General features: G+C 36.6%; 1 protein-coding gene across 1 annotated transcript; it reads left to right on the forward strand.

Annotated features, from left to right (window-relative positions):
* Positions 1-174: 174 nt before the first annotated feature.
* On the forward strand, positions 175-5,862 carry LOC144439806 (dapdiamide synthesis protein DdaC-like). The gene is made up of 5 exons (XM_078129040.1): positions 175-301; positions 1,046-1,716; positions 4,226-4,411; positions 5,161-5,293; positions 5,478-5,862. The coding sequence occupies exons 1-5, from the start codon at positions 175-177 to the stop codon at positions 5,774-5,776; spliced, it is 1,416 nt and encodes a 471-aa protein (XP_077985166.1). The 3' UTR covers positions 5,777-5,862.
* The last annotated feature ends 9,520 nt before the right edge of the window (positions 5,863-15,382 follow it).

Here is a 15,382-nt window from a genome sequence, read left to right on the forward strand (position 1 = left end):
AATCTTCATTTGACGTCACTTCCTTTAACCCTTTATATTATTCCGTGGTGCCAAATGATTCATTTCATAATCAGACCAGAACACGCAAGCCAGTGTATTTAGAGACATACCATTGAAGAATGCCAACGACTTTTTCACGAGTTGTTAAAGCATTGAGCTATAAAAGTGCAAGCTATGCTGGAGATACTGATGCAAGAAATGAGGTCAGACAGTGTATTGACAGGCGATAATGAACCACTTATGTACACCATAGAGCCGTACAATGAACTGGCATACAGTAGTCATCCTCCAAAGAAGGCCAGTCAGTCAGTCAGTCAGTCAGTCAGTCAGTCAGTCATCAAATGAACGTGGTACTAAAGATGTATATGGGCGCACTGTCTCAGTGCCAAGCCAAGATTTCTGACAGATAATGAATATCGCGTAGGCTACAGGGTTGAAGCGTGGAACAACACATTTGACAGACATACACTCACACTATAATGTTCACAACGAACAAGGGACAACCTTGTATACTTGTGACTTTGTGTTATTCGTATTAAAATGAGAATGAAGTTGGTACCAATCAATAAATTATAATAATTAGATAGAAATAGTAAGATACAAAGGTAGACACATAGAGCTACGCCTTATATCACACGATGAATCGAACTAGAAGACCGTAATTTCTAGATGTAATGACACAGTTTTTTTAATTTTTGTATATATCTATTTATTTTAGCTATAAGCACAAATAACGACAAAACAACATCAGAAAGTACATACCATAAAAATACAAAACGAGTATATACCCAACTTTAATTTAATTTGACACGAACAAGGAGGTTGCTATCTCTTTGTGAATGGGGTCAATGTTTTATTGCACACCACTTTAGAATGTATCCGACAATATAGAGTATCTATTGTGATGTGGAACTCATTCAGCCGAATTGCAAAAGGTTGACATTTACGGTACAGGAAAGACCGGTCACGGTCATACATAAATAGTATCAAGCAGAGAACGTAGACTATGTGTTTGAATGATCGTATTTGTTTCCTCAAATATTAGTTGAAGGTAATGCAATAGGGACAACGTGTGAAGGTCATAGACATCAGCAAGAAAACATGGCATTGTATTGTATCATTACCACCAATACAACATGTATGAAGCCGATTCACAGATTTCTGCTTATGGCTAGTAATCGAATTACACCATGGAAGGTTAACAGTGGATTGGTACCAAGTGTTCGACATCCCATAGCATATAGATGTCATAGCTTGAGTGCAAAAAGCAGCTTTGTTTATCACAAACGTGTTGAGATTACGAAGCCCCATTTCCAGCCTCGCATAGCAGAAAGAGAATGGCTTCCTGGATCAACATTTCCTGGCCACAATTTACCCCAGTATCTGGCGTGTCCCAGGGAAAACAGGCCAGCAGTTTATGAAGCAGCATTATCGAATTTTCCGATTGAAACGAGAGCAGAAAGAGCTCGTGCCATAATAGATGAACGACTTCACAACTATGGGACCATTCTGTTTAGAAGCTTACCGCTGAGGAATGCTGATGACTTCTCACGATTTGTTAAAGCATTAGGCTACCAAAGTGCAAGCTATGCTGGAAGTAATGGGGCAAGACATGAGGTCAGCGACTTGGTATTCACTGCCAGTGATAACGACCCACCTATCTTTACCATAGAGCCACACAATGAAATGGCTTACAGCAGTCATCCTCCAATGAAGGTTAGTTAGGGAGCCTTCAGTAATTGCAAGCACAACTGAACTGAAGGTTCAGTAGTACTATAGGCATCGCTAAGTGACTGTTTGCCTGTGTGTGTGTGTGTGTGTGTGTGTGTGTGTGTGTGTGTGTGTGTGTGTGTGTAAACAACTTAAAGAACTTAAAGTCAAAATCTGCTGGACTGATTACTGTAATATTTGGTGGTTATGTTACCTTGGGTGTCTATCTAGTTGGGAAATTGTTCAAATGAAAATTATCATGTGCGTTTCGGGTCAATACGAACGGGAGATTGGCGTGAATTTGGTGGGAACATTTTTAGGGGTAAGCAAATTAAGATTTGTTCATGACATGATTCCATCAATGATATGCAAATTAGGGCAACAAATGTGTTGTTTTGGTCAAAAAGTCGTTAATTCTCAAACTTTTGGCTGATTGAACAGATTGGGGTGAAATTTAATGTGGATACATCTGGGGTGTACAGATGAAGAAATATTCAGCATATAATGATCTCAATCAGTAATATGCATATTAGATACAAACAACTCAATTTTGGTCAAAAAATCTATATCTCAAAAAGTACTTGATCAATGTGACTGAAATTTGGTGAGATGTTTTATAAGTGTTATTCTACAGATTTTCTTCCAAATCTTTTGACAAAATTGGCCCTAGCATCCATGACACGCCCTTAACAACAACCAAATGGTAGTATATTTTGGTCAAATAACATCACATGGTAGGCAAGTGAGTAGACATTCAAAAAATGTATGCAGATATCCCTAGCAACAATGGCCACGCCCATAACAACGGCCAAAAGGTGGTGTTTTTCACAAAGATAATAATAATATAACCAATAGAAAAGTTAATAAACATTCATAACATTTATGCAAATATGCCTAGTAGCAAAACCACGCCCATGGCAACAGCCAACTGATCACCAATATTGTAAGGATGACAGAAATTAGTAGACAAATGAATAACTTAAAATGCATGTAAATATGCCTAGCATAAAGACCCCGTCCATAGCAACAGTCACATTTATTGCAAATATAACAACATGTATTAATAGACAAATGAAAAAAAACATTCAAATATACACGCAAATATACCTAATAACAAGACCACACCCATAGCGACAGCGAAATGAGCACATATATTGCAAACAGAACATAAGGGATTCATAGACAAGTGAAGAAATATTCGAAATGTATGCAGATATGTCTAGAAACATGACCACACCCATCGTAACTGCCAAATGATCGCATATAATGCCTAGATAACAACATTGTTGGATAGGCAACTAGATAGTCATTCGGCAAATGAACACCTATACCTAGCATGGATCACCATATGGATAAACAATTTTAAAAAAATGCACAGTTGTGATACAACGCCATTTGCACTATTTTTTTACACATTGGTTCTCGGGCTGTAATTTAGAATAATGAATGAGGGTGGTGGTAACATTATACACATGTTGACTGATCAAGAGGGCAGTATCATACTATTAAATACTTGGGTGTCACAAGGTTGCGGATGATAAATTGAATTTCAAATAAAACGTTGATTGCATGTTCAAGAAGGCACAGCATCGTCTATTCATGCTTAGGAAACTCAGAAGCTTTAATGTAAGTGTTCACATTTTAGAATCTGTCTACCGTAGTTACATAGAAAGTATTGTCATATTTAGTATTGTATTGTGGCTCGGTTGGTGTTTCTGTCTGTACTATTATCATGTCTTTTATTACATTTGATGTTTGCCTGGTGCCAAGACGAATTTCCATGTTTTTTATTGACAATAAAATATACCTAATCTAATCTAATCTAATCTAATCTAATCTAATCGTACGTCTGTTTTCTCGAGGGACTGTTAGTCACCCAAACACAGAGAGTTTCACGAGCGTGAGGGAAACAACCTGTCTTGGATAAACCCACAGGCAGGACGGAAACTGAATGAGAATGTTACACAAGCACGAACTGTGCTATCAAACGCACCTTGTACATTCTAACTCTCTAAGCACACTGTTCCCTATGGTTAACACATGGCAACAGTGACGATAGTTCAGAAGACAACAGGGACATAGAAAACTGCATTTCTTTAATAATTAACAACTGTTCATTGTGAATCATTTTCTGGAACAAGGGTGGCAAGTTTGTCTCAAGAAAAGAAAAAAATGATAAAGTTTCTATGCTCCTGTAATTCTCAAAACAAACAGAAGTTGTCAGGTTCGTTTATTTTGAAAACATATATGCGTGCGCATATGCGTCATCATTCAATAGGTGCGGGCGCAACAGTACTAGCAAATGTTGACCAGTAAACGTCATTTGCAGGGTCAGCAGAGTATTCATTTGATGCGTTCATTTTTATTACTTTTTCGTAATTAATGTGATATCAACACACAACATAACAAATAAACTGATCCCAACTTTTGTACATGAATTCTTAAATTCCTATTCTATTGCAGTATGCCTACTTTCATCTATTCATCTGCGTCCAATGATTTTTTTATTATACAGGTATTGTTTTACTGTGATCATCCTGCTACACCAGGCCATGGAGGAGAAAGTGTAATAGCAGACGTGAGAGATATATTACCGAAACTAAATAAAAAAGTTGTTGAAAAATTTGAGAGACTTGGAGTTAGATATTACAATTATGTTGGCTGCAAGAAAAGGAATGATTCGCATCGAAGTTGGCAACAAGTGAGTATTGATAATCATAGATAATATATATTTTATTTCTAGGCTAAGGTCAATATTATTTTCAAGTTTACCCAAGGAAAAGATGAGTGGCTTAAGGGTTCCTGTCACCTTGTCTACGGATGAGTAGTGACACAATCTTAGGCCAGAGTATCTTTTCTGCTAACTTAAGACAAAGGTTTGAGTACTATATAAGTGTACCTCTTTAAGCGTAATTTATGAACAAGCGGGAGCACATAATGACGATACATAAAGTTTAGACATATATTTCGACGTAGACACGTGACTTAATTACATCAGCCAGGGTAGATAATCAATATTTTCTGTTCAAAGACAATATCTTGGCTTATGCATGGTACATTAAATATTCAATTAAAGGTCTAATTTGCAATCCAACGTCCATGTCTCGACAATTCCAATTCCAATATAATACTAACAATAATGATAATGATGTTAGTTTGTGTGTAGCTCTTTCCCACTCTGTGTTCAAGGCGCTTTACAATTATTACCCCTGGCTCTGATCAATATCGGCACAACTGTCCTATACTTACTCAACTCTCTGGAAAACATACAATCCATTACATCCTTGATAAACTCATAAAATTAAAGCATTCGCATTGCAACCTCTATTCTTCCAGGTCTAGTGACAACCCGAGTTATTTTATATGCAGAGAAGTCCCAGGCCTTTATGTACACGGCAGTATAAATGTATTTATTCGTTCATAAGATGTTAACATTTTGTTCCTTTGTAGACTTTTCAAACCGACGACAAAACCGAAGTAGTGACGTATTTGAAAGGTAATGGATTTGAATATCGTTGGGAGGTGAACGATTCGTTGTTTTATTGGCAAAATCTACCTGTATTCCGAACACATCCATTGACAGGTTAGTAAACGAACTTTCTATTCTGGTTTCTATTCTAAATAAGAGAAATTGCTGTCCTCAACTTGCAGTTGGACAAAAGTCTACAACGTGACTTGGTTGTACTAACAGTCTGAGTTGATGTTCACCTCCCTATTTAATGTACAGATATCGAACCGACACTCTTTTTGTTTGTTTTCTGCAAAAGGTGAACGTGTATGGTATAACCAAATAACTGGTCATCATGCATCGTATTTCTTTGATCATCCAAACTTTGTTGACTTGGACATCCCAAATTGGCAATACCCCTACCACAGTAGCTATGGTGATGGAAGTGAAATTGAACCCGAAGTTATCCAGCATATTCGTGATGTCCTGTGGCAGACAGCAGTTGGTTTTCAGATGCAGAAATCTGATGTCTTGGTCTATGATAATATGTACGCCCAGCATGCAAGAATCGGTTATACGTGCAATCGTAAACTGCTAGTCGCTTTAACAAATGAATAGGAACCTAAGGACACCAATGCTAACATATGGTGTCCACTGTTTACTGGCATTATGGTATCACATATTGTACAAATGGTAACGTTGTAGCACTTTGTAACTTCAGTAAATGGCATTTTATTATCATATTTGTCTGCCTGTTTGACTGTCAAAATGGTTATCCCAATTCAAATATAAATTGGTACTCACATCCTATAATTATTTTAATGAATAAGCAAAACAGAATTAATGCTTTGGACATTGTCGTACCTTAAAGGAACCAATGTATTCGAATGGTTTATATTACCTTTAAATACTAATGTTGTCTAGATATCGAATTTTCAACTCTAACAATATGAACTAATGTTGATGTCTTATTTAAGTTAGTGAAATATAAGTGGATAATAAGTGGCTTTGGCAAATCTTGTTATTTTCCATAACCAAATTCTTTTCTAAAAGGTTGTGAAAAATTATGTTACAAAGTTGAAGAAGTATGTTAACCTGTGCATAGACTTAGAAGTGACCCCTGATTGACCTAACATGTTTAAGTTGTATGTAAATCAGAGCGTGTTAACTTTGTATGTAAATTAATTGATAGTGAATTATCAATTAGGCTGCCGGATGAATAAATGTTTATGTGGTATTTAAGTCAGTTGACAGATAATTAGCATATTGTATTGACATATAGGTGAACAACGTAAACAGTCTGTGATCACTACACGGCATGAATTGTGTGTGTCTGATGGATCCAAAAGTTAATGGTATATGATATCATATGCTATGTAGTCCTGAATGACGAGATCTCTGAACTCTGTCGTTGATTGGAAGTTAAATATCTTACATCGTACTCGAGTACATTATGGCCTGTGACGCAACGTTAATTTATTCAAAATTGCGTCGCCTCATGAATAATTCATATATTCATATTCCTTAAGCTTCATACCCTATCCAGGTTCAAGACTGCTGAAAATTTGATAATCAGATCACAATTATAGCCGATATCTTGTTCCAGGTAACTTGAATAAAGTAATAAACTACAATTTAATGTAACTTCAGTGTGTCAGGCTATTATTCTCATCTTGAAAATTATTGTAATACATGCCTCCTGAATTTTTGTTATATTCTATTTGTATATTCTATATACATTATACAGGTTTTTGGTACTTACTTTATTTTCTATTTATCTTAATAATGGTATAGTCAAATATGTGGTCAAATCTATGTGAATACTTTGAAAAGAAAACACACCAACAGTGAAAATAAAATAAATATTTTATTGAATCGATAAAATTATATTCCATCCTTTAAGCCGACTGATAATGATATATTCCATACATTCATTCTCACAACAGTTTTGTTTGGCAAGATGATTACTATGCATTCAATGAATGTGAAAATATACTGGAAATAAAATTGCATTTACAAATAAACCACTGTACATCAATAAGTTTTAGCATACATATATCCAAAAAGTTTACTTCTTCCAACAAACTACATATTGAAAATTCATCTCCCATAAATCTTCTTTGTTTTGTTTTCTAATGACATATCTCTATAATTCACATAGGTCAGGCAATACAAACTTTAATACATGTATCTGTATTGTATATATTGTAATGACACACATACCTCTATAATTTACATAGGTCAGGTAATACAGACTTTAATACATGTATCTGTATTGTATATATTGTAATGACACACATATCTCTATAATTCACATAGGTCAGGTAATACAAACTTTAATACATGTATCTGTATTGTATATATTGTAATGACACACATAGCTCTATAATTCACATAGGTCAGGTAATACAAACTTTAATACATGTATCTGTATTGTATATATTGTAATGACACACATATCTCTATAATTCACATAGGTCAGGTAATACAAACTTTAATACATGTATCTGTATTGTATATATTGTAATGACACACATATCTCTATAATTCACATAGGTCAGGCAATACAAACTTTAATACATGTATCTGTATTGTATATATTGTAATGACACACATATCTCTATAATTCACATAGGTCAGGTAATACAAACTTTAATACATGTATCTGTATTGTATATATTGTAATGACACACATATCTCTATAATTCACATAGGTCAGGTAATACAAACTTTAATACATGTATCTGTATTGTATATATTGTAATGACACACATATCTCTATAATTCACATAGGTCAGGTAATACAAACTTTAATACATGTATCTGTATTGTATATATTGTAATGACACACATATCTCTATAATTCACATAGGTCAGGCAATACAAACTTTAATACATGTATCTGTATTGTATATATTGTAATGACACACATATCTCTATAATTCACATAGGTCAGGTAATACAAACTTTAATACATGTATCTGTATTGTATATATTGTAATGGCACACATATCTCTATAATTCACATAGGTCAGGCAATACAAACTTATCTGTAATACAAGATATTGGTATACCACTCCTATACACATGACACACTTCATGTTATTTTAGCCTGATGAAGGCATGCTAGTCACACCAACACTGGCATACCTGTACTATAGACATCACACACTTCATGTTATTTTAGCCTGATGAAGGCATGCTAGTCACATTAATACTGGCATACCTGTACTATTAGTTTACTCATGTTCAGACAGTATTCCCCAACGTTTTAAAGTACCTGTGGCAGTCAATTTGTCTTCATATAGTAATCTAGATTTTTTACATTTTCTTATGTCGTGTACTAGGGGCTCCCTTTGGTATTTGACATAGAAATCAGTTTCCCATTGTTGTAGATCCTGCTTGCACTGCTTGTACTTCCTGACAACTAGTGTTTGAATTATTGCCAGGGATCTTTCATACTCGGCTATGTAGTGTTTGTCACGTGGGTATTTCCTTACCAGCTGTCTTAACCTGTCAAGGTTTTGTAGCTCATGAGTTTGAACTATTTTGCTGATGGTTATACATGTTGATGTTTTGTACATGTGATTGTGCATATTCACAGTACTTGTGTTTGTGATGTCAACATTGTTGAATTGTGAGCTCTGTATTATTGTATTGTTAGTGTCTTTTACATTATGTGTAGCTGTGTTAGTGTGTTGTGTGACAGTTGGGTTGATTTCATTTACATCGGCAGGAGTATCATCTGAGTTGGGGTCGATGATGGGATCACTACAACTGAAACCAACAAGTGTCTCTTCAGTAGAGGCACCTTCTTCATTGTTCACATCACCTTTACTTGCTTCATCTTGGATGTACACTTCTGTCAAGTTCTTATCTGTTTCCACCATATTTTCACTTGGTTGTTCTGGCATTATGTTTTCTAATTCATTTCTATTTGAGGCTACTGACACTACACCTTCTACCTCCTCATCTCCATATGGTTCTACTGGCTCTATAGCTTCATCGTTGTTGGATGTAAATGCTGTTGTTAATACTCTGATCTCAGTTGGTATGAATACCTTTGTGATGGGTAACTCTATTATCCCATTCTGTAATTTGTCCACACACTTCTGCCACACTGCATCTAGATATTCATGTTCATCTTTTATCGATGAAGAGCGAAAGTGGTGCATCTGTGGACCTTCAGGTTTAGTTTCAACTTCAACAGGACCATCCATGAATTCAACCCCTGAATCACACTTTCTCCACCATACACCTTTTCCTGGTAACAGAAAATCAGCAATTCTTTTCAAGTGTGACTGATACTGTCGCTGCTTGGATTTGATGATATGGTAGGGTATGATGGTGTCTGAGCGTTGTTGCAGTACATGTGATTCCAAAGCGCTTATTCTTGATTCGGACTTCATGATGGCCTTGTCAGTGCTGGTCTTCTGTTCTGCCTGAATCCTCACCAGCCCATTGGGTATTATCTCTCCAGGTCTTCTACTCGATGTCGCTAAAGATATTCAAGATATAGCACTGAATAACCGCTCCTGTTCCTCAGCATTTACTGATCGTAGGCAAACAATCCTAGCCTCTACTGCAGCATGCCCGATAAGAGCATGCCAATACAGACCATATAATTTCCTCTTTGTCAACACTTTTGGGCTAGGTCCAACAAGTTTCTTCAGTGTCATCGCATGAAGGAACACAGTATTACTAAGTCGTAGAAGGTACTTAGGACTTCTTTTCTGGTCTTGGCTGTATAAAAGGAGACTGATTTCTGTAAGGGTAGATAGCAGTGTGATAACATCTGTGCTTGCATCTGCTTGCATCAGTTGTTTCAGCAAATATATCAATCCTTCACGATAATCAACTCCACGAATGACATGTTTATTTCCAAACAGAGTATTCAATGTGGACTCAAACACTGCCCTTTCTGTTGGAGACAAATGAGGAGGCAGTTCAGTGATGATGTTCTTGATGTGCTCTTTCAACACATGGAGTGGCTCTGTGGTGAGAACTTCAAACTTACTTAGGTGAAGATCTCTTAGGGTGGCTCTCTCTGTAGACAATAACATTGCTGGCAATCTTTGAACCCCTCCAAGGTGAACTTTCAATGTATTTTCCAGATCTTTCTTGCTTCCTTCAGTCTCAAGGCCTCTCTCTTCACACTCTCTCTTTAGTTCTTTGACTGTCAAACCCAGGAAAGGCTTCACACCACTATTCCTGTTGTTGGCACCAGCTGGCCCATCCATCACAATCTCAATTCTGTCTTTTAAGGATATGACAGGTGCCTGTAGTAAACGCCAAAGATTTCATTATGGTCGTTATGAAGCTGACACAACGAGCAACCATAGTCACCCCCTTTTTGCTCACCTACTTCAAACTGTTGTGCAGGTTTATCTCCATTCATGATCCTCATCACATCTGTCACCTTGCCTCCCTTGCTGGTTTCAAGTTGAAGTGCCATGTCATGCAGACAGTCTGCCCTGGTATCAATGTATGACAGCTGATCTGCTTCTGTGGCTCTGCTGTTACCAAGTATATACACATGTGGCTCTTCAACAAGTGTTTGCACATCTACACCACCCATTTCTTCACTTGTAAAATAGAAAGCAGGGTCATACACACAATTAACAGTAAATGCCATGTAGCCTGTGTTTAACAGTGTGCTGTGATCATGCCATATCAACATATGGCGGGTAGTTTCATATTGTTGTAATTTTACTCTCATAATCTGAATACTGTCTACAGCATCATATTCCCCGATAGCTTTCAGTCTTTGCTCTACAATATCAGCATTGAGTGTATTATAGTAAGTGGATGGTTTAGCCCTAACAATACCTGCATCCTCTTGTCTTTTTAACATCCTTTTCCGAATTTCAAGTAGTGGTATTTTTCTACCTCTGACTGTTAACATAGTCTCTTTCAACCCCCCATCACCATCTTTCACTAATTTCTTATATGTTCTAGGGACTATAACATCACCAAGAACAAACTCTCCTTCATCTATCTTACTTTTAATTGTTTCCTTAATTTCTATATTAGTTCTTGTCACTGGTCCTCTAATGTCTTTTCTTCCATAGGGTCTACATATTGCTCGCCTTGGTTTACGGATTGGGTTTTTATTATACAGTGTAAACGTCTTGACATCGAGACCACTCTCTTCTAAGAAAGACCTGACCACCACGCCACTTGTAACACCATCATTTATTCCATGCCTCCTTGCAAGGTCACTAAAATTAATCTGAAAACATTTTTAAAAAAAATAACAAATGATAAGTACAGAGTGTAGCCCCTTTTTTCATTTATGGGTGATAGAATGTAGCACAGTTACAATGGAGACCCCATGCCATGTGTGATAACGTACTGATTGCTATTGCTCTGTTTCAAAATAAGTTTATTTCATGGGGTGGCATGCCCCTTTCAATAGTGCATGGAGTACCCATAATCCCAATCAAATGACAAAATGTACTCTTCTATGAAAATACAATATTATGCTTTCTCAGTAAAATACTAGTAATTCATCGTGACAATTTCATCTTTTATGCAAATAAATTATTTAGTTTTCTTACCTTGTCACCCTCTTTGTAATTCTTTACCTCATTCAGTAACTCTTCTCTGTTGAAGTCCATGTCTTGCCAATCAGAGCAATGTTTTTTCTTCTTACGTGTGCCACATTCTTCCATTTCTTTCCTTCTCTTTACTCTTTGTTTAGCTTGTTGTGGACTCTCAAAGTACTGACTTAATCTCCGTTTACTTCTCTTACTATATGACTCACGTGTTGCTAAAAATGTGTCTGCATCATTCGTTTCCCACTTCCTTTCAAGGGCTCTTGTCGCTTCTCTTAACACAGCACGCTTTGCTTTCTGTTTCTGAGCTCTACTCTGCTTTAGTGTCATACCACCTTCTTCATAAGGTAGTGCAGTTGGAGTATCTAAAGCTGTTGTACCTGACTTATCAATAGGTTTGTTCAACATTTGCAGTATGTCTCTACCTATGTATTTCACTTCTGTCTTACTTAGACATTCAGGTGTGCAATATTCTTTGTTCATACACAGCTGAATGCCTGTGTTCTCTGAAAGACTCCCCTTGGAACCCTTGACTGACTCACTTGATTTCTTTCCACTGTGCCTCTTCTTCTCAGGATATAGCTTGTGATAGTAACGGTGATGCTGTTCACACATCTGACACTGTCTCAGAGTGTGCTGTGATTTTTGAGCTGTTGGCAAATTAGACCATGCAGCCTCGGAAAAATGGCCCATATAATCCTCTAACTCAGACTTTCTCTTAATATTCTGTTTTCGCCATACATGGAAATCACTGATTATTTTCTTCCCCCTCTTTGTGAATGTGGAATAGTTAATGTCGAATGACGTATATCCACTGAATATTGACAGAAAACGCTGACGCCTTTTCTCCCAATCAACTTCCCCATTATCGCCAATGCCTGTATACCTCACAGCAGCCTTCGCATACCCACAGTTGATAGCTTCACACATGATACCACAACAGGTTCAGAGAAACAGCAAATGGTGTTCTACAGTCATGTACATACGACCAAACTCAAACGGAGAATTGGACACTGCACATCGACAGTCCGCCAAAACTGAGATTGAAATCGAATTTGCCGCGCACACGACTGATTTTACGTAACATTGTAAATATATTATGTTAATGTGAAAAATGATACTATTTATTGACATTTTGAAATGGGAATCATTCGAATTTTCTCGTCCAATGTTGTGGTAATACAATCAAAACACACATTCGACATTCATGAAATCAACGAGTCTGGATGTGTAATGTTACATAAAGCTGTATATTTACACCAAAAACTACACAACATACATACCAAAATTTCCTCAAGAGACACGGCAATATTCAAAATGTTCCCCATGATAGGAAATGACAAAAATGTTCGATTTCCCTCAATCTACTGAGGATTTTCCTGAGCATATGAAATCTCAGGCACAGGAGGCTGCCATCTTGTTTTAATATGACCTTTATAACGTTGAACCTAGGTCGCAAGCGTTGATTGGTTGGCTCAACTACGCAGCAACTGAGGTCAACGATCTATTCTGCTGACGATAGAATCGCTGATTTTTTGCATTTGAAATCAATATTCAAGGATAAGATGGAAGGTTTCCGTCTATTTTTTCCCGTCAAGTATTTAGTAACATTCAGTACTTAAATATTCACGGGAGAATGGACGGGTTGTTTTAATCGTTTTCGGCGCATCAACAATAATCTTTATTTTTACCAATATTCGAATAAACCTCGTAACTTTAACATATACGTTTACTAAAAACAGATTGATTTAGCAATGTCTTCCTAGCTAGATATTATAACATAACAAACGAAAATAATGTATAACGTCTAAAGTTGGCGATTTTTTGAGTCTTTGTGCATGCGATTTCGATAGTTCCAAAACTTGCAATTTTCATTAAATAAATGATGACGTCATCACCAGAATATGCATACGAAAAAAAAATCGCACAAGCATTCAAAAGAACATTGTACAGTGAAGGACTGGTGTTAATTTCATAGTGTTGGGGAGACGCTATCTTGATTTTTAATGCTATTATTGATTTTATACACAATCACATGCCCTAATGTACTCGAGTACACCGACTGTGGACCTTGTCTAAAAGAACACTATATATATATATACGCCAGCCTATATTATATACATTATAACGCAGAGCTTGTAGGCTATGTGTTTGGCTGATTGAATTTATGTCGTCAAATACAGTATTCTATTGAAGGCAACATAATAGGGAAACTGTGAAGGTGTAGGACGTCAGAAAGAAAACATGTATGTACTGCATTGTGTAGGTACGACCAGTATGACACCGATTCGCACCTTTCTGCTTATGGCTAGTAAACGAATTTGACCATGGAAGGTTAAGGGTTAGTATCAAGTGTTCGACATCCCATGGCAAATATAGATCGCAGCGCGAGTGCAAAAAAATAGTTTTTTTTTATCACAACTGTGTTGAGATTACAAAGCCCCACATTCAACCTCGTATAGCAGGGAGACAATGGCTTCCTGGGTCAATATCCCCTGGCCACTATTTACCCCAATATTTGGCGTGTCCCAGGAAAAATTGGTCAGCAGTTCATGAAGTAGTGTCGACGAATGTTTCAATAGAAACTTGGGCGTTAACAGCTCGTGCCATAATAGAATAAACACAACATATTTTTAGGTGAATACTAATGAAGAATGCCGACGACTTCTCAAGATTTGTTAAAGCATTAGGCTATCAAAGTGCAAGCTGTGGTGAAGGTATTGGGGCAAGACATGTGGTCAGCGAATTGGTATTCACTGCCAGTGATAATGACCCACCTATTTATACCATAGAGACACACAATGAAATGGCATACAGCAGTCGTCCTCCAATGAAGGTTAATCATGAAATGTTCAGCATTCCGATCAGGTGTTGTTATATCAACCTTCACGTAAAACTGGAGGTTGTATAACATATTTTACTGTATGCACAACTAATCAATTATAATCCCGCTATATGTATTGAATTAATAAAACAAACAAACAAACAAACAAACAAACAAACAAACAAACAATATATATACTTAATCCAGGAATAATGATGTTGTATGTCATTATGCAGAGTTTTACGCTTCTAATGTGATCATCAGGCACATATTACATTGAGATTGTCTTTGTCTATGCATGCAGGTATAAGTAACACGAAAAGTTATAGTTGAACATGTCTTACTAGCCAGGGTAAAGTTTGAGCCGATAATGTGTAAATATGGTGAGTATGAGACAAAGTTCCACCTTTGACTTAATTTACCCACAGTGATATCCACCCCTTGGGGCTGCAGACATTGAAAAGTGGTTCTGCGTCTCGTACTACCCCTTGACAGACATGGTGGTTAGGTAAGTCACAGGAAGGGTAACGGTTGGGTAAAGGTGTGTAAATTAGACTTTTTGTGTAGTGTAAATGTCTGCATATAACGACGGTCGGACCAAACCATTCCTCACGGAATTAGTAAGTTATGTATGTACTGTGTTACCTAATAGGTAGTAATGAATATAATTAGACAAATGCCATGATTAATTTTATTACACCATTTTTGTCATGCTGGAGACATATACATCACATATCCGTATGTGAACTTGAAAGTTAATAGCACAAAGGAAGAATTGAATGATAGAGTTAATTTCTCTGAATAGAAACGTTATAGATATAAACAAATGAAACAAGACTCTTC

Source organism: Glandiceps talaboti, chromosome 9, assembly GCF_964340395.1.
Source record: "Glandiceps talaboti chromosome 9, keGlaTala1.1, whole genome shotgun sequence".
NCBI lineage: Eukaryota > Metazoa > Hemichordata > Enteropneusta > Spengelidae > Glandiceps > Glandiceps talaboti.

Coding starts and splice junctions, on each gene's coding strand:
- LOC144439806 (XM_078129040.1), top strand. CDS start 175: ATGCTGGAGATACTGATGCAAGAAATGAGGTCAGACAGTGTATTGACA. Junction 302..1,045: donor TCATCCTCCAAAGAAGGCCA/GTCAGTCAGTCA, acceptor CTCAAATATTAG/TTGAAGGTAATGCAATAGGG. Junction 4,412..5,160: donor CGCATCGAAGTTGGCAACAA/GTGAGTATTGAT, acceptor GTTCCTTTGTAG/ACTTTTCAAACCGACGACAA.